Source organism: Triturus cristatus, chromosome 6 (assembly GCF_964204655.1).
Source record: "Triturus cristatus chromosome 6, aTriCri1.1, whole genome shotgun sequence".
Lineage (NCBI taxonomy): Eukaryota > Metazoa > Chordata > Amphibia > Caudata > Salamandridae > Triturus > Triturus cristatus.
In genome coordinates, this window is record NC_140589.1 from 111919250 (window position 1) to 111939950 (window position 20701).

At 49.2% G+C, this 20701-nt stretch overlaps 1 protein-coding gene across 1 annotated transcript in view; it reads left to right on the forward strand.

Annotated features, from left to right (window-relative positions):
• The window catches only part of LOC146816480 (exportin-5-like), a 1728456-nt gene that overhangs the window by 229855 nt on the left and 1477900 nt on the right, over positions 1–20701 (forward strand). Inside the window, exon 5 of the mRNA XM_085610324.1 lies at positions 12922–13104. Coding sequence (XP_085466450.1) covers positions 12922–13104 — 183 coding nt within the window. The remainder of the gene's footprint in view (positions 1–12921; positions 13105–20701) is intronic.

Below are 20701 nucleotides of genomic sequence, written 5' to 3' on the forward strand. Positions count from 1 at the left end.
GCGATGGTGGACCTGGCGTTTTTGAAGATGTGGTGCGGGCATGGGTCTGTCGGAGAGCCGGAGTGGATGGTGTTCATGGTTTGGGTGGTGATGGTGGGTGGTGATTCTGAGATGTTGGTGGCTGTCTGTGGGGTCTGGTTGTCGAAGCTGTTGTGGATGTCGGTGATCTTTCGATGGAAGAAGGTGGCTAGGGAGTCGTACGGGTCTTGTGATGGCAGAATGTCGTTGGTGTTTGAGCTGGGGTCGAAGAGCTCTTTGCGGTCATGTGGGTTGTGGTCGAGGTGGTCCTTGAAGGAGGTCCTTTTGGCGGTTCGGATGAGGTGATGGTGTCTGCGGATGGCGCTGTTGTGGGCTGCATAGTTGTCTGGGGTCTGGTCGTGGCGCCACTTGTTTTCGAGCTTTTGGCAGGTTTGCTTGGAGGCCTGGAGTTCGGCGGTGAACCAGTTGGCCTTTCTGTCGGAGCGTCTATTGGAGGGCTTCTTGATCGGGGCGAGCGTGTTGGCGAAGTCGTAGATCCATAGTCTGAGGTTGTGGGTGGCAGTGTTGGTGGGGTCTGTTGGCGGGCTTTGGGCGAGGGTGGTGATTAGCTGGTGATCGGTGACTTTGCTCCTGCTGCGGCGGGGGGTCTGGTGAGTGTGGTGGTGCCTGGTGGGTTTCTGGAAGGTTAAGTGGATGCAGCGGTGGACGGTCCAGTGGAGTTTGGTGGTGTGGCTGACGGTGATGTGGTTGCTTGCGGAGAAGATGGGGTCCATCGTGTGTCCGGCAGAAAAAGAAACCTGTATAATATCTAATGGTCCAAACATAGTCCATAATGCGAATCTTGCATGAGCTACGTGCTGTGTGTAAGTGTGTACTCTTCATGAACTGCAAGAAAAGGCGGGGGAGGGAAGGGTGGGCGGGGAACAGGGGAGGAGCCAAGCGCCATAAGAAGCATCTGGGTGGCTCATATCTGTATTCTCCTAAACTTAATAGGGGTCAGGCTCGTTCAGTCTGCCTTCAAAGAAGGACAAATATTCTTGCCATGGCATAGGATGGGCCTGAGGGTGGTCATGGGGCGCCGACACACCCTGTACCGTGTATTCCGCCACCAGTGCCCTGCGGAGATCCAGCATCCAGATATGCGTATCGGGTGCCGTTTTTGACTTCCAGGACATAGCTTTGCTAGTGTCAGTGCTAGGTCTAGGAATTTGTTCAAGTTTTTTCGCTTCGCATTGCGCTTGATGATGCCAAGTAGAAAATGCAGGCCCTCCACAGGTATCAGTTGCCCCTCCCAGTGTCTCTGCAATTTCATTCCAATATGCCTTCAAACAAGGGCATGTCCATACCATGTGGAGGAGCGTGGCATCCGACCCTAAGCAGCAAGGGCATATATCAACCGACCTGGGGTACATATGGGCCAGTCTGTGTGGTGTTAAATAAGTGTGGTGTAAATAAACTGTGTGTATTTGAGTCTGGCATTTTTGGATACTATTTTAGGATACCCTGTGCACTGCGTCTACCGTTTATCGGTTATAGTGACTGTCAGCTCAGTGTCCCAGTATGCCCGGACTGGCGCCAGTAGGAGGACAGAAGCAGTATTGAGAGATCTGTACAATGATGTCACCGCTTGTCTGCCCTTCCCATGTGTAAGCAGGTTCTGCAACACCTGCGACGTATCTGGCTCCCTTTCCGTGTCTCCCCATGTCTGGAGGAATTGCCGTTTCAGTAGCGCATAGAGCAAAAGAGAACTCTGTGGGATACCAAAGCTCTCCAGTAGTAGTTCTAGACTCTGCAGCTGTGGATTTATAAATAGATCACCCCAGGTATCCAATCCGACCGCTGCCCAGGGTTCTAGTTCCGGTTGGCCATGGCAGGTGCACGAGCCCAGCAGTAGCTCTAGCTGTAGCATAGGTGCATAAGGCATTGTTTGACTTTTAGGTACCACATAGTGCAGCCAGCTGCGTCTTTAGCCGCCATCATCAGTAGATTACCTTGTTTCCTCTGCATCGGAGTTGTGGAACCCGACAGCCATTCTAAAATGGCTGTGCGTCTGAATGGCATTGCCTAACTAGGCATTTCTGTCACATGGGCACTCGCTAGCCATCTGATTGGCCATCGAAGTTGCGCAGCTGCATAGTAATGCTCATAATTTGGGACCCCCAATCCCCCATCCGCAAGCAGAAGGTACAGTTTGCGGAGCGCAACTCTCGACCTCCCCCCATATCAGTGCAACTAAGAGTGACTCTAGGTCCTTAAAGAAGGACTTTGGCAATCTATTCGGGAGGGTGGCAAAAAAGTAGAGGAGCCTTGGAAGCAACAGCATTTTAGCTATTGCCACTCTACCCATGGGCGACAAGGGGAGGCCTCGCCAGAACGGTAGCGCTGCTTGTGCACTAGTCACTGCCCCACTTAAGTTCCCTTCTATAATGTCCACGCTAGAATGATAAACCTGCACCCCTAGATACTTAAGTGTTGAATGTCCACTCCAGCGGAGTTCGGGGCATACTCTGTCTTTGGTCCGGTGGGATCATTAAATTAAATTTAGGACCTATGCCAAATTTTCCTGGGATGGCCTGGGAAATCCAAAAGTAAGGATTCTGCGGCTAGATAATGTCTCTACCTTTCAGGCATGTGTGGCTGTAGATATACATACTGTGCATACTCCTGCCATCTAGTTTTGGGTTTGGGGGTGTGTAAGTTGTTTTACTTCGGAAATGTTTTCGAGTCACGAGTTAGTGCCTCCTCCCTTTGGTGATAATGCACATGGGCATCGACCCAGTTGTTTGATTGTTTTTTGTTCCGCCATCGGGGTCAGACATGTGCTCCGGTTCGACACTTGTTGCTGTGCTGTTTTCTGTTCACATGGTACATTCCTTCCGTCAGTATTTTCTTTGATCATTCCTATTTTCCCTTGCTTTTCGACGCTCAAATATTTAGATCATGCCAGGTCTGTATCGATCACAGCCCCTCCTGGGCTTCGCCCGTCAGAGCCTACACCCGTCTCCAGCGCGTCTCTCAAATGTCTTGAACGAACGCCCTTTCATTATTGTCCTTACTGCCATTCCAAATGCTCTCAGACCGACTTGTATCCTTGTCCTTGCTGCCATTCCAAATGCCCTCAGACCGACTTGTATCCGGTCTGTAATTTGTGACTGTCTCTGGAGCACAGGGAGGCTCACTGCAACACTTGCCGCTCCAAGAAAACTCTTTGTAACCATTGCGCACGTCGGCTCAATATGTTGTGAAGGAGTATGGAAGAACCACCAGACCTTTTCAATCTCGGCGATGTCGAGGGAAAACAACATCCACAGCCAGCTGCTACATACGAAGAGGCCTTCTTTGTTGAAGGCGGCTCCAGGTTCATTTTGACATCAATGACTTCCCACCTACTCAACAGTGTAGGAGTACGGCACCCCTACCCCTAAACACCATTCCAAGCGGCCTTCTGCTAAAAAGCAAGCATCCCCTTTGCAACACAAGACAGAGGCTGGTCGGCATCGAACACTTGTTTCAGACACCATGTACATTGGCACCGAAGAGACCTTGCAAGCCAAGTGCTTTGGCTTTTACCATCCCAGGACGTATTCGACCCTTGGTGTCGACTCGACCTGTGCCTACAATTTCGTCCGTCTCAGCATTGAGTGGACCATCTGCACCGAAATGAAAAACTCTTTCATATCCAAAAACTTTAAAGCCCTATTCCGGCACAACAGTTGAGCCCATTCTTCAAAAACTACATGAACATCTCCATTCAAGGCAAAAACATCTCATCATACACCCTCATACAGGCCGCTTCCTTGCCCGCCCTTCAGATTCTGCTGCTCCACCTTCCAAATAACAGCTATAATTTCAGGAAGCTTTGGGCACTCCAGTGCCTGCAAAAATACGCAAGAAGGCAGATAAGGCCACCAGCCCTTACCTCATGCACCACCATTACCACCACCTATTCCCCAACCTTTGCCCTCAACCTCACCTCATTCTATAGGGGATCCACTTGACATTACACCCCAGGGATCTCCACATTCTGACATGAGTGGGCCTGGTGGGTGGGAGGACACATTTGATTTTGCTCTGCAGGTGACACATGGGACTCGTATGACTTAGACCTAGCAGAGGATACTGACCCTGATCTTTACGCAGCCTGCCCTTCCCCTTCTGATGACTCTACATCATATCAAGATCTCATCGGAAAAGCTTCTTGCATGCCTTACTTAATTGATATCTGGAATTTGTTTCCAATTGCATTTGTAGGCATGTAAAAACCTATATTTTCCCCTCTAATTATACGATGGATAATGATGTGTTTGTCTTCCAGAGAATGGCTTCTAATGTCAGAAATATAGGTGACTAGTACGGTCACTGCATGGTTTGGCTTGCAACCATTTACTATTTACTAATTAGACTGACTGAGCAACAGTGACATAAGAAAGGGATCTCATAGTCCTGAAGAAGGCCATCGACCATAGTGGAGAAAAAGGATTGGCCACAACATGTTGACAATGTCATCTGATGAGATGGTAGGGTGCTAATACCCCGAGACCATCTAATATTGTTTTTTAACCTTATCTAAGGAACCCAGAATAAATGAACTAATAATTAAGATGGTATCCTAAAGATAGTTCTAACTACACTCTAATCATTGGATCCCTTACTAATATAGAAAGAAATTAATTGGCCCACCCATGCTTATGGTGACACAAGGTGTGTAGTAGCAGCCCTATGATGAAGCATAATAGTGGGCGAGGGCATTTTTATCTCGCACGAAGGGGCTCCTGAGATGATGGCCATCTCCAGGCTATACCTCCTAAGCCTTCAGGTGTGTCATTGAAAATCTACACCTGCCAACTATCGACCCATCTCTCATCTACCCTTTATTTGTAAGATAATGGGGAAAAAAGCAGCATGTGATCAATTACCTCATGTCAACGCTAACCATATCATGCACAACTACCAGTCTAACTTCAGATCATGCTGCTGAATTGAGAAAGCTACCTTACAAATCTTAGGCAATGCTCCCCTGACCACAGATAAAGATAACCAAGCCACCTGCTATTGACAGCCTTCTCAGCTGCCTTCGACACTATCAACTATTCCATCCTCATCCACACCTTGAAGTCTCAAATGGGATTCATAGACAATGTCCTTCACTGGTTCTTGTCCTGCTTATCAAACCAACACTCTGAGTATTGAGCTTTACAATGTGTGTCTGCTTCAGCAGAAGAATATTTAGGGGCTTTCCTCTGTGCCTTGGTGTGGAAGCACAGTATTCCTGTAGTATACACAAGAGTTGGACAAAAAACAGTAAGCGATGGAGCTGCTCTGTTTTCTGCTTTGATATGTGTGGGTGTCTGCACACACATTCAATTCACCTTAACTGATTGAAATTGTCAGATGACTTCATGTCATCAGGGACCCCATATTCTAGTGCAGATTTTGTGTCTGTTTTTGTAATCTAGAACGTACGTTGAATTGATACTTAGTATTAAATTTGTTTTTATTGACAGAACACAATCAGAGGAACATAAGCAGGATGCCTACAACCCAGCGGGCCGGCTTGCTACCATTCGGTTATATCCGCAAGACAAAGTTCAAAGCAGACATCCCTAAATTAAACACAGCATGCCGCCTACAACCCATCCGGGCGCGTCTTAAATAAAAAAAAAAAAAGCGGGGAGGCTATGAAGCAACAGGTAATGTCATGGGCAAGCGGGCAAGTCCCTCGAGAGGCAATGAGTCCATGTCCGTGGAGAAGTGACCCGCTAAGGTCTGTAGGCTCGAAGAGGCGTTCCATATTTAAACAATAAACAAAACTGTGAAATTATATGAAAACAATAAAGAACCTCGAAATCCATCCCACCCCCACCCCCTCTCCTCAGTGAGCTTGGAAGCAACTAGATGCATGTGCGTCTTCCAAAGGGCCGCATTGTGACAATGGGGTCCGCAAGTCCAGAGGGAAGCAAAGGCCGACAGGACACATTCTTATGGGGTGGTCGCAGTGGTATCCGGAACTAATTTCAGTATACGGAGGTATTGCGGGCAAGTCAATTCACGAAATTCAATGGAGAGAATAGTTAAAGGGGCCCAGGTTTTGGCATAATCTTTATCCTTCCCCGCCCAACCATGGAAAGTTGGTGTAACCAGTGTGTGTGATCGGGTATTTTGTCAGATTTCCACCTTGTCAATATTACCCTATGTGCAGCGTTCAGTGCAAGGGCCATCTGCCGCCCCCTAGTCGATCGCAAGGGAAAGGTTCGCGCATTGGGAAGGCCTAGGAGTGTGTAAGCAGGGAGCCGGAGAATGGAAATGCTGAAGGCCAAGTCAATGTCGTCTAGGATTTGTTCCCAGTAGAGGGTTAATTTGGGACAGTGCCAAAGTAAGTGTTTAAGTGTCCCAGGATTACCGCACCCCCTCCAGCAGAAACTGTTGCATTGGGTTTGCCACTTGGAGAGCCTTTCGGGGGTGTAGTACCAATAGGTAGCAATTTTAAAAGCTGTCTTGGTATCACTGGCGGAGTACGCAGTGTGGTGTGCCAGATTTAAAAAACAAAAAAACAAAAAAAAAGTCTCCCCACTCCTTATCTGACAGCACGCGCCGTAGTTCTACCTCCCAGCGCTTCCGCCCAGCAGTGCGGGTCCTTGGGGGTGCTGAGTTAAGGAAGGAGTCGATTTCGGAGATAAGTCGTTAGTCATCTTTTTTATTAAGTATCTATTTCTCGTACGGTTTTATTGGCCGGAAAGCTAGGGGACGCGTCCCAGGTGTGGAGATCCAGTGAATCATCTGGGAGTGTAAATAAATGTCAGTGTCAGGTAAATTATAGTCCGATTTTAGTTCCTTAAAGGGGAGAAGGCCCTGAATGTCATATGTGTCCTATACGCTTACAACCTTCCGCAACCCAGTGTGCTGCTGCCTTGACGGCCATTCCCGGTGGGAAAGTTGGATTTGAAAAGAGCGGAGTCAGGGGAGAAGGAAATGAAGTAAGGTTTGCCCTCCGTGAGACCCTGTCCTAGGCAAGCATCGTAGGTCGTGTGATCGGCGAGGAGTAGAGTCCACAAGCGCGAACCGACTTGGGCAAGCAGGCGTCCCGCCAGATATGATGGCCTGCGACCGTCTGGCCCATGAAGACCCAATATTTCTCCGTCATAGGACGGTTCCATTCCACAATGTAATGTATGAGGGAAGCAAGGAAATACTGAGTAATGTTAGGGAAGGCTAATCCCCTGTACTTCTTTAATCGCTGGAGATGAGTTTTGGGTTGTCGCAGTGAAATCGGGCCCCTAACAAAGCCCTAGATCGCCTTCTGTAACTGTCGGAGGATGTGTGGCAGGGGTTTTAGCGGCAGGGTTTGAAACCAGAACAGTGCTCGTGGCAGGGCATTCATTTAATTCGCGGCTAAGCTCCGGAACCACGTCAGGGGTAGGCGACGCCAACGCTGCAGGTCCGCACGGATCCAGGATAGCAGAGCAGAGTAGTTTACCTCCGCTGTTTTCGTCAGGCTCTTGTGGAGGGTCAGGCCCAGGTACGTGAGTCCCCCGGACACCCAGTCAAAGGGGAAGCTAAGCCGGAGAGCCTCTTCCGTGTGTTGGCTAGCGGTAATGTTGAGTACCTGGGATTTCTGCGCGTTGATTTTAAAACCAGAAAACTGACCATGTCTGGAGGTCCTGCATGATGGCTCGTAATGAGGATATGGGGTGAGCAATTGAAAAGATGATGTCGTCTGCATATAAGTTAATGAGGTGATGGTCTAAACCAAAGGGAATGCCCTGCGCAAGGGGGTTATCTCTAAGTCACTGAGCCAGGGGCTTCATGTATAGAGCGAAAAGCAGGGGGGAAAGGGGGCACCACTGCCTCATTCCCCGACCCACTTGAAAGTGCTCAGAAAGTAAGCCATTGCTGCCTGAGGGGCGCTATAAATGCTCTGGATCCAGCGTCTGAACCGGGAACCCATCCCAAAGTGCTTCAGAGTGGCAAAGAGATACGGCCAGTGCACACGGTCAAAAGCCTTTTCCGCGTCTATCGCCAACTAGAGGGCTTCCTCTTTGAACCGTTGGACCTTGTCGATGAGAGGCGTTTGGTATAGTCTCCACATTGCCGCCCCGGATTGAAGCCGGATTGGTCTGTATCGACCAGGCCCGGCATGTGGGGGTTCAACATATGTGCTAAAACACTGGAAAACAACTTTGCGTCGATATTCAACAAGGAGATCGGCCGGTAGGAGTTAGAGGTCAGGGTCCTTACCCGGCTTGAGGATAACCGAGATAGATGCCTGTAGCATAGAGGGGGCAAGTGATCCTGAGTCCGCAAACAAGTTAAATAGGCAGGTGAGTAGCGGAGCGAGTTCAGCACAGTAGGTTTTATAAAAAAGGGCACCGAAGCCATCCGGCCCAGGGGCCTTTTGTAACTTTAACCGGGAGATCGCAGAGAACTTCAAGGCGAATGGGTGCTTCCAGGGCGGCAGCTTCACCCTCAAGCAGGGGTGTCACTGCTGCATCCCTCAGGTACTCGGTGGGGTCAGGCAGCAAGGAGGGGTCGGCCGTATAAAGTGAGTGGTAAAAGGAACGGAAGGACAGGACTATTTGGGCGTCATCTGTATGGAGTCGACCGGACTCATCACGAAGCGACTTAACCGAATGTGCTTCTTGCTGGGTGCGCAAGCAGTGTGCCAACCTACAACCTCCTTTATTGGAGCCAACGAAATACTTGTGTTTCAGGCGGATCACAGCATGCTCAGCCCGGTCGAGATCCAAACGGCGTAGCTGAAGGCGCGCCTTTTCCAGCTGCCGCCAGATGCGATGAGCGCCCGTGCGTTTATGTATTGCCTCCAGTTCTTTAACAGCGGCCTCGAGTTCCACGCGCTTCGCCTGTCTGGACTTGTTCTCATAGGCGGCTTTAGCAATGAAGGCACCTCGCGCTACTAGCATCAGCGCCTCCCACACCGAAGAAAGTGGAGTGTCAGCCCTGTCATTAGTTGTTATATAATCCGTAATGCATCGCCGGATGTCAGTAACTACATCAGGGGATCGGAGCAGGTAATCGCGCAGACGCCAGCGTGGTGTGAAAGCCATACTTGTAAGGGGGAGGCGTAGCGCTAGGGTAATGTGTGCGTGATCAGAGGGCCCTTGCTTCGATGGTAGACTCTGTAACCAGGGCCCAAGCAGCTGGAGAAACAAGGAAGTGGTCAAGACGGGCATATGTTGTGTGTGCGGCTGAGTAATACGAAAAATCTAGCTCGGTTGGGTGCAAACAGTGCCAAGCATCCCTCATCCCAACCTCCCGCAGCCATTCCCCTCCTTTCGCTTTTAGAGCGCCGGGGATGCATGTGCGCGAGCCAGAACGATCCTGTTCCCCATTAATCGTCAGATTTAGGTCGCCCCCTAATACTACCGCAGGATTCGGGGAATGCAACCTCAGCACAGGTCTCCAACAAAAATTTCTCAGGGCGATCGTTAGGGGAGTAGATGGAAGCTACAGTACAAGAAGAGGAGCCTACGCGGAGTTGCAGCGCTAAGAGGCGTCCCTTAATTACTGAGACCGTCCCCACTATGGCACCCCTAAAGTGTTTGGCCACTAGGATGGCCACTCCACCCCTCTTACTGGTGGTAGAAGACCAAAATTGGAGAGGGAAGTGACTTTGCCGCATGCGGTGGGTGTCGGCCTGTAGTACGTGAGTTTCTTGAATGAGGCAAATGTCTCCCCCTGAATGTTCTAATAGGGACAAGACCGCCCTCCGCTTGACTGGGTTGTTAAGGCCTCGGGCATTGAGACTCACTATTTTAAGATCCAGAGGGGAGGAAAGGGAGTCGGAGAACTATGAGGAAGCACGCGCCGTCTTGCAATGAAAAGGAGGAGAAGGGGGCCTCGCCTTTGCCAGTGTGCGTGATATCAGTAAAAAAACTCACTGAGGAGAGAACCCACCCTAACCCAAAAAACAAGAGAAACGTCAAAAAGGAAACCTGACTAGAGTCTGTCAGAGTAAGGAAAGTCCAACAGGACGTGGCCGATAAACCGTCCAGGCCCAAGGCGGATCCGAGACGCTGCCGCCTACCTGTAGAGAGGGTGTCCGAGAGGTCCATACCGTCCCTCCGGCGCCCCTCTGGGAGCCTATTCTGGAGTCATCAATAACACGTCTCACGGAGTGGCTGGACGCTCTGACGATTGCGAAAGAGTGGCAATGACCGCCTCCCATTCCCTGTCTCTCGTGGCCTGATCGGGCTTCTTGATGGGAGTTGCCTTTCCTACTTGCTGCCATCCCCCATTGCGGCGGGGGCATAACGCCTTAGACCGCTCTCCCTCCTCAATTGTGTCCGCGCCCTCAAGGCCAAGGATCTCCAGTGCTTCAGTGAGGGAGCAAATCTGCAACAGCTTGCGCTCGTACTTAAAAATGAGACGGAAGAGATTACCCCAGGAGTAAGGGATATTCTGCTTACGAAGCTGTGTGGTCACTGCCTTGATCTCACAGCGTTTGAGTAGTGTGGAAGCTGCCAAGTCTTGGAATATGGTGTGATTGTGACCGCGGAACTGTATGGGCTGGGCCTGCCTTGCTTTCCGTATGATACGCTCCTTCAATTGAAAGTCGTGGATGCGCACAAGTATGTCAGGCGGAGGGGCTTTGTTACCGCAAGGGAGTCCCACTCTATGACCTCTGTCCATTTGTATGTCCGCCTCTCCATCTTCGCCCAAAATTTGCTTGAACAGATCCCCGATGTAGGCTCGGAGGTCGTCCTCTTCCTCTCTACACGGTACGCCTCTAATCCGCACATTGTTCCGCCTAGAACGATTTTCCAAATCCTCAGCGCGGGCCTGAAGATCAATGTTCTGCTTTTGTAAGCGCAGCATATCCTGTTGCAAGTGATGGAGCTCCTCGTCTCTGCCAACGTCATGTTCCTCAAGGGTCGCCACTCTCACCGATTTCATCTACGTCGCTACGCACTTCTTTCAAATCTGCTGTGAGCTGGTTCCGGAGGTCCTGAATATCATCTTTTATGGCCGCGAACAGCTCCACCATGAACACCTTAGTGGCTGGCGAGTCGTCACCCTCTATCGTCACAGGAACTTTCTCACCCACTGTCGAGGCCTGACCCCGCTGCTTCAGTAGGAGCTCCTTCGGTGGCCTCTCCTTCCTCGCACGTGCTGCCGCCATGGCATTGCCCACCAACCATTGGTACCTCGTAGTCTGCTGTAACCCCAATCGCCGTGGCCGTCGTAGTAGGTGCGATAGGGAAACTGTGTAGCGTAACGGGGCCCCACGTCACCTTTTGTAGCGTCTCTGATGCTTCGCAGCGAAGGGGGGCCGCGCAATTCAAGGTAGGACTGTCGGCGCGCTATTTGCAGAGGATCCCTAGGGGGTCCGCAGGTGCAAAATGTCGCCTCTCCCCCGATCTGCGGACCGATTGGGTCCTACCCCAGCCTCTCTCCCAAGGTTGCCAATCCCAGAGCACTCCACCCGTTACTACTCCCCGAGGGCAGCACAGGGCATTCCACAGGTGCAGGAGGCCGTAGTAGTCGACTCACCGGGCGCTATTCCGCTGCGTCAATGCCCAGGAGGCCTCCGGGCCTTCCCGGGCAGTCGTGGTGCTGTGACGGCGGACAGCGCAGTGGGTGTAACGCCTCCCATCCCGGGCGTGGCTGTGTCTCCCGGGGCCCACCGACGGCCCGCAGTCCGTACCTGTTTACGCAGGGCCCACTGAAGGAGCACACCATCCGCCGATCTGCGGACCGCTAGGCCTCACCTTAGGCCCACCACACCGATACGGGCCACGTCATGCACCACCACCTCTGGGCGGCGGGGTTGCCACACCAAACGGCGGCGTCCTCACTAGCCCTCACCATGCGTGAATCGGGAGGTCCCCGGCCGACCTCACAGGGTCCAGTTGGTTTCAGCGCTGCGGGGCTGTGAGCAGCCGGCGGGGATCATGGCCATCCCCGTATTCCCCATCCGGCACAGAGGGCCCCGCTGTTCGCGGCTCGTCGTCCCTCTCAAGGGCCTTGCATGCCGTTTCCGGCGGTCGTACGTGCCTCTTCTCCGCACCAGGACCTCGCTGTGGGCGCCCTCGTAGAACCTCACTCCCGGCTCAGGCTCGGATCGCAGCCGTCCAAGAGGTCGCCAGGGCCCTCACCGTGCCAGGGCCCCCACCGTGCCAGGGGCCGCCGCCGCGTCTGCAGGAGCGCTACTCCTCCCAGGGGATCCCCGCAGTATGTCAGCGCCACTCCCGGTATGTACGCGGTCCGATGGGCCCCAGGCAACAGGCGATAGAGCAAAGCTTAGTATCGGCGATATCGGAGGGACACGACCCTGCGTCCTACCGCGACGCCATCTTGGACACGCCCCCGGATTGATACATTTAAGAAGAACCAGTCCTGCAAGTCTAAGAATACAAAGTTTTGTTAGAAGAAATCCCAGGTCTGCAACATGGTGTCCCAACTGGAAACCCTAGCCCTACTCTTCAGACCTGAAAATCTAAAGTATCTTTCTGTTGCTAACACATAATATGATTGCACCATGATGATATTGCATGAAACAGTGGAGCTATGGGTGTTTCTTGAAGATATAGCCGAGGAAAACGTACTTGACTGTAAATGTCTCCACATCTGCAGTGGCCAATTGAAAAGTCATGCAACTTCACCCACCATGTGTGGCTCTATAAATGTCAGTTCAAAGTAAGTACGCTTTTTTATTCTGTACAGTCACTTTCATATAGGTCACCTTAGATAACTGATACAATGCCGTGGGTTGCCATCTGCCAAGCATGGAATTCTGCTGTGAATATTTGCCTTATGAAAGGATTACCTTAGACGAAGAGAGCTAAACATTCATGCACCTATCACAGCGCTGGCCTTGTATCAACCATTGTTGTCAGCTTTCCAAATGTTAATCTTGATGCTTGAATGTAGTGCAATGTTTGTTGCTATGATTTCACTGTTCATCTTTTTGATTTGCTACATTAGGAGATAAATGCAGAGCTAGTGTTGCTTGTCCTGTGGCGACTGGCAGAAGATGTGGTGACATTGCAAATAGAACCTGTGCTCCGTGGGCCCCAGCTCAAGCGTGCCCTAGTTGAAAATATGAAGGAAATTCTGGCCATTATCCTGAGTTTACTTGAGAAATATGTGGCTCGATACAGAATTATGGTAAGTCTATTGGGAGGGAATAGATTTGTTGCTGTGCCTGATTATGTGAGTACCTAATAGTAATGAACCTACTGGTAGGCCCCATTGCAGAATACTGTAGCTGGAGGAGGAACAGTGATCTTGAATTACTTAGTGTATCTTCCAATTGACACCACTTCTATGAGAAGTGGAAAGGTACACCATTTTTCTATCAGTGAGCTGTGTTGGAAGCAAAAATTGAATTATTTTATCTTCTTGAGCATTGTTCACTGTTGACCTGAATGCTTTTCACTATTTTATTTTCTTTTTTTCCGAATGATTTGGCAGATGCACTGCCAAACCAATACAGTGCTACCCTTGAAGCGCTCAGAAGGAATGTCTGATATATATATTTTTGATCTAAACCAAATCTCCCTCCAGAAAGGTGCAGCTCCAATTCTAAAATAAATTCTTATTTAAAAAAGCACAGTTGTACTAGTTGTGCTTCCATTGTTTTTATTTATTTTTTTGTCCATCTTTTTTTATTTATTTTTTGTCCAACTGCTGAATCCTGAAACCTCCTTCGGAATTAAATATATTATCCAAAGCAATAATCTGCAGGTATATACGATGCTTAGACTAACTGCACATAACCTATCCAAATATTATGGCATGTAACAATAACCAGTAGTTTGAACATATTAATTTTAAAGATAGTGTTGTTCTATATTAAAATGTCTTTATGCTTTTAGTAAAGTTTAGCTAAAAGGGCCAGTCAATTATTAATTGAAATGTAAGAGCGTACCATCCACATCCTGTTTTAGTGTCAAAAACCTATATTCTATACAAGGAGCTCTATGACTATAGCAGTGTTTCAATCTATTCCTTCACATGAAATGACCTAATTTCTATATATCGTTACCCAGGGGCACATAAAGATCAACTGGATTAATTTCCCTCGCAATCTCATAAGGCTATATATTGTCTTACAGTTCTATCAATACTTTTAATTCTGTATCAAACAAATATGCGATCTTCCAAGCATAAAATATTGTCAGCGTTTCCGGACTCCAATCATTAGGGATCTCCTTCATCATGACAAACAATTTAATAAGAGCATGAATAGATCATTGTTAAATTGTTCTGAAACATCAAAGGATGCAGCAACACTCTTGCCACCTCCACAAACACAGATTCTGCTAACTCGAGAGGATATGAGCAGTCAGTGAGCATGAACTTTGAGAAATGAAAGACTGACATTAAGGCCAGTATTCTCTTCTGAATGTCAGCACTGATAGCAAAGCTCAGGTTCTAGAGGGCTCTGAAGATTCTGTCACACCAAATTCTGGGCATGAAACACCATCAGAAAGTAGATTCTCTGTCCAATGATATTTACAATTTCCATGCCCTAGTAAAAATAGTCACAAAGAAATGTGGCTGCTCTGCGACATCTGCAGAACATCATTGGTTTATAATTTTAAAGAGGCCAGGAAGTCTGTGAAATCTCACAATCTGATCAATCATTCCTCATCGCCCCCTGAGAAAGAGTTCAGTCTATTCAACATCTATTGAGGCAAGAAACGCTTTTGCCATCTTAGACTGCTATGATTGGCAGAAGTGGACCATCGGTGGCCTCTTTTGGTGCCTTTACGGTTGGCAAAATAGAAGTTGTGAAAGCAATCGGGTGCCAATGTCTTGGCTGCAGTGTTTGATACAGCCTCAATATCCAGCTTGGATCTTACAGTTCTGCACCAGTTCATTAGGACGAAGTCCTTCAACATGGTAACACTGTAGAAGGTCCTCTTTCTGCTCCAAGATGGATTCCTGAACGCCCTAGGCTTTTAGGGAGCACATCTGTATCCCTAATCATCAGAACCACAGACAATATCTGACATTTTCCTTCCTTTGGGCCTCACACAAGCCTTGTGAGTCATCACTGAGTGATTGATGTATGCAGATGTATTCAGTTTCATCTCGACAACACTATTGTGGCTTTTGAGCAACCTCTTTGCCCTCTCTGAGTAAGGTTTATCAGTTTTTTTTTGTTTTTTTGCCTGTATTATTTTCCTCTGAGTAAAAGTGAAGGAGCAATGCATCAAAAGTATGTCCTCAAATGTGGCCTTATATGCTAGTGTGCCTTTACATAATAACTGCTTGGTCTGACCTGGAATTACAGGCCTACATTTATCAAACACAATTGTCTGGATGTTGGTGTAGAGTTGATGGTAGATTTCCCAGACCTGCATGTATGACTTTATCCATCCCTGTTTGAATAGACTTGGAGGCAGAATTGTTTGTATCAGTATTTTGTGCAGGAAGGATTATAGTCCCTGTCTGTCAGCTCTTGTTCATCGGGTTATGTTAAATTTGTCTTTATCTTGCATCCATTTCCTGCTGTAATAGACTTCTGAAGGTGAGTGTCCAGTCCCTCAGTGGAGGCTTCAATTGTCATTACACAGCATGCTGTGTTCTGGGTGAAGTACAGGCCAATCGCTGTGTTTTCTTTTCAACTCAACCACGATAGCACTCCTTTCTCACCATCTTTGTTGTAATGTTTATCTAGTAGTGACCTCCGGTGTAGACGGCAGAACAGGGTTAGAGAGTTGCAGAATTAAATCACCCAAGGAAGGATTTGAGGAGAACATTGAGATCAAGTATTTTCTCAGCAATTACCCGGTTAGGTTGTACCGTTGCAGGATCTGCCCTCTTGGTGGAAAAGCCTTTCCATTTTCGGTGTCCAGGATTGCCCTAAAGAATTGTATGCATCTTACATGGATAATTTTGTTGGGAGCACCCACGCGTCCCCTGCTACATTGGTCCATTTATGACTGAACTTCTGCAACCTGTCCCCCACCACTTGTAGGGACAAAGGGATATTGCTTACGGGTGGTGCCACCTGACACATTTCTAGCTCCTTGAAGGGCCGAAGATTGTGCAAATGGATTGTTGCCCCTTGTCTAGTGACAGGAAGGTGTTGAAGAACCGAGAAAACTAGCTGAGGAAAGGTTCTCCAAAGAGACTACCATTCGCCACTAGACCAGCCTCTGTGGTGGCCAACTCACCCAACTTGATTCGATGTTGATCAGAAGTGAGCGTCTACACTCGGTTGATAAAGGAACAGTTGGTGTTGCCTAAGAAACACAGGGCCCGCTGAGCCTAACTGGAGAGAATAGTCGGATCAATCACATGGCCTGATTCTTTGGCCTCCTCGGTCATATCCAGTATTTTGGCGCTCGGCCATCGAGGACCTTATCCTGGCAGGGCTGCAAGGATCGGCCAAGGCCCTTCTTTGGGTCCCTAATAAACTTGGTGATGAACATCGCCATCTTACTATCGATTTCCGGGATTGTCGGAAGCTTGCTCTGTATATACTATACCAAAGTGAGGTATAGTGTGCTCAGAGTCCAGTGGAACCCAAAATATTGGCAGAGGTAAAGTATATAGCACCTCATTCTCTATTTGTGGTAGTGTGGTTGAGCAGTAAGGCTTTATCAGAGGACAGTGTTAAGCATTTGTTGTACACATTCAGTCAGCAAATTAATTCACACACTCAAAGATTGAACTTCAGACCAATTGTTTTCGTACAAACATATGCTTTTAGTTAAACTTTACAGTAGTAATGCAATGGTAACACAGTTTGGATTGCAAATGTAAATGTACTTTGATTTGATTACAGTAGTGTTGCTGATAATGCAATGCTTCTCAGAATACAGAACGTATACTTTGTATATGATTTTTAGTAGAATATCATGTAAGTTACTTTTCAGATTACTTTTCTTACGCAGTGCAGTATATCTGGATACTGCATTGGCACATTTCCTGTAAACAGGTAAGTAAAAGCATTTTCGTTATTTAGTTTTAAAGGATTTCTTAGATTTTCCAACTACACACTTAGAAACTTTTCATAGAAAAACAGTCAATGTTATCCAATGGAGGATGGAGAATAATAGTGTTATCATTTCAAAGGTAAGTGCTTTGTTGTGGGAGTTGGTATTCTAGGGTTAGACTCAGGGGCCCCCCAGGGTCAAGGATGCACTCTTGTTACACCCTCAGCAGCACTAGGGCGGCCAGGTACATAGTGCTTACGCCCAATGTTATCCAATGGAAGAAAGGGGGCCTCCGGTTGGTGGCTACTGACGAGCAGGCCACTGGGTTGTGGGAGCAAAGCTCTTGGACTAAAGCTCAGGAAAAATGGGGGTTTAGGCCAGCACAAAAGATGCACCCTCAGAGGCACTGGGGAGGCCGGGTGCAGAGTGCTGTTTTGATGTCTGGTGCCCTGTAGCTTTCAATGGGGAGTCTCTGGTTTGGAAACACACTGCAGGCTCGGGGATGAAGGTCTTCTGAGTGTGGCCACCGCTTGCAGAGGTAAGTTGGGATGTTGGGGGTTGGTTAGGCACCTTCGGTTGGGCCACCCAAGGCCGTGGGGTGCAGAGGTGCCTTTTCGGGTTGGATCTTCTTACCAGCTCCTGGTCGCAGTTAGGGGGACCTTCCGGTTTGAGGCTGCAGGCATTGGCTGGAGGCTTGAGGCAGGTCTGGGATCACTGGATCTCTGGTCAGGATCGCTGGGGAGACCTCCTCTTGGTGTTGGGCCACTTGGACTCGGGCTGTGGGCATTGGATGCAGAGTGGGGCAGATCAGCGGAACCTTGCGGAGCTGGAGTCATGGGAGACAGAGTCTTTGGGATGGAAGGCAGGCAGGTCCTCTGGGTTTCTCGAGGTTGCTGGCTGCAGTACACACCGGGATTGCCCTGGAGCAGGTTCGAGGTGGGGACAGGTCGGTAGGGCTGGGGCCAAGTCAGTGGGCGTCCTCCTCTTGTTAGCTTCGGCACGGCTGTTCGGTCCTTCTTCTTTTCTTCTTGCAGGTTCTTGTCTGAAGGAGCAAGGTTCAGGGGTGCCCCTAAATACTAGATTTAGGGGCGTTACAGGTAGGGTATTGGTTGGGGCCAATGGGTCCCTTCCCTGGGGTGGGTACACCCCCTTATCATGCCACCCTCCAGTGGGAGGGGGGCATAAGCCTTTACCTGGTTGGCTGGGTCCCCCCATCTGCAAGATTGCGGGGACTGAGTTGTGCTTCATCTTGCCTCCCCCCACCTGAGGGGTGGAGTTGGCAGAGGTGGGCAAACCTCTCTTTCTCACTTGTTTTTCCCCTCCGGTTCTCCCGCCCAAAGTGGGGGTCAGAACCAGTTGCTGAAAGCAGCATGTGTCCTGGGGAAGCTCACAAAGGCGGCAAGCCTTTGAAGCTTCCCCTTCGTGATCCCTGCCCATCCTGGGGGAGGATGCTTGGTACCTCGTCCCTGGATGTGCATTGTTTCAGGCCGCTGAGAGCAGCAGGCTCTTGACCCAGGGGTCCAGAAACATGTCTGGTGGTGGCAGCTGAAAGCAGCCACTCTGCCTGGACACTAGTGGTAGATTAGTTTTCAGGGGGCATCTCTAAGATGACCTCTGTGTACATTTTCCATTAAATCCCACACTGGCATCAGTGTGGGTTTAATGTGCCGAGACGTTTATACCAAACTTCTCAGTTTTCAGTGTAGCCATTATGGTGCCGTAGAGTTCGTAATGACAAGCTCCCAGCACCATATACTCTTAATGGCAGCACTGCACTTCCAATGTCTAAGAATGGACTTGGACACTGTAGGGATACAGGGCTCATGCACCTGTACCCTCACCACTGGTGTAGGGCACCCAGCTAGAGGGGTGACTGATCTATGCCAGGGCAGTGGCTTGTTGGCATTGCACACAGGGATGTGTGCCATGTAGACTCTTCACTTTGTTCTGCTCCAAAACAAGCAGCCTGTAGAGGCAGTGTGTGAGTGTAAAGGTACAGGACCCTTGGAGGCCTTCCTTAGTCACAGTGCCCTGGGTACCTCTGGTACCATTTACCAGGGGCTGACCTGTGGCTAGAGATGCCAATTGGGTTTTGTTTTTAATACAGGTTTAGGGAAAGAACATAGACCCTGGGCACCTGATTGGCAGGAGCCCAGGGCACATTCAGTCATTGCACATCAGCAGTTCAGCAAAAAGTGGGGGCTACGATGCAGAAAGAGGGCACTTACTCACAGGCATACATACCACTTTACTGGCTAAAGAAGGTCTTGGGCACTCAGTCTGCTGCAAACCCTGTACTTCATGATCCATTGGTTACCCCAGTATTCGAACTTTCATAGATTCCCATAGCTTGTATCATTCCCCGTCGTCTGAATGGGAGTCTCGGTAAATAAAAATAACATAGCAGTAGGTACAAAATAAGAAGGAAAGGCCTAGGCCTCATCACATTTTGTAGCATATCCACCTCTTTTTGTAAAAGAGACCAAAATAATGCAACAGAATAGCTCACCCCACAGAACCTTCCTGAGAGAACCTCAGAGTTTCTACAGCACGTTGTGCTTAGGGAGTCTCCTTTGAGCTTTGCTCATTTCAACTATATTCTACTGTTTATTTTTTCAGCAGTTTTTTCTTCAGAATTGTTGGATATTTCTGTTGGAATGTCTGACGAGGAGAAAAAAGCTCTTTTTAAGGCTTGTTCCACCTGTGGCAAGAAAAGGTTGTATGTGGAGGACAGGCATAAAGACTGCATCTACTGCCTGTATCCGGACCACAAGGCTTAGGACTGCAAGATCTGCTGCACCTTTTCCACAAAGACTCTCCGGGACCGTGAGGGTCACCTTCTCACCAGGCTCCACAAGCTGAAGTCAAGGAAGGAAACATGATCCAGCGACAGTGAAGATTCATCATCTGCCACTTCGTCCAGAAGGTCTGTGAAGAGGGGTAGGGCTTCCCCTTCACCATCAGCAGACCGTCACGCAAAGGCCTAAAAAAAGACCCCCCCCCCCGTGAGTCTGAGAGCAGGAGTCCTAGCAAATCTCCTCACCATGGTGCAAAGGAGAGGGAAGGACTACCTTCAGCAGGAGCAGTGGCAAAGACTGATAAACCTTTTAAAAAGTCTTCTTCTCTGTCATCTGAGAAGTCTGACAAGAATAGTCAATCGTCGACTACGCTGCGAAAGACTCAGTCAACGAAGATTTCAAAGGTACAAGTTAACAGTGCCACCGTCGACGTGCTTGTCGACTGTGCCTTCAAGTCTCCATCCGTCGACGCTGGTGTCGACGGGCTCGTCGACAAAGGTGTCGGCGAAGGTGTCGACGACTATGGCTGCAACGACTATGACGTCGACGAGAGCTTTGACGACGACAGCGGGAGTTTTGACTGTCTCGTCGACGACAGTGTCGACGACGCCCATCTCATCGTCTACGATATGCTCGTCGTCGGTGGGTCTTCCGTCGACTACCTCGTCGACGACTATTTTTTTCTTCTCCACCGTCGACGGTACCGACGTCTTCGGCGATGGAGAAAATCACCATTTCTTTGACGAGAATCACACCGGACATGACTTCTCCAAGAAGGGTTACCCCTCTGCCTCCACGCTGTTGCTGGAGGAGGAAGACGATTCTGAGGGTGAGGATGATTCTTTTGGCTATGCCAATAGGCCCTCACAGCTTCTAGTCAAGTGCCAGGACACTGATTCTGAAGGTGAATACCTTCATGGGCACTCACATCAGCACCCTTTTCAACGTCGGGAAAACACTAGACAGGAGATGGTTTCTGTACCTTCTTCCCTCTTAACGGATCTTCAAAACATG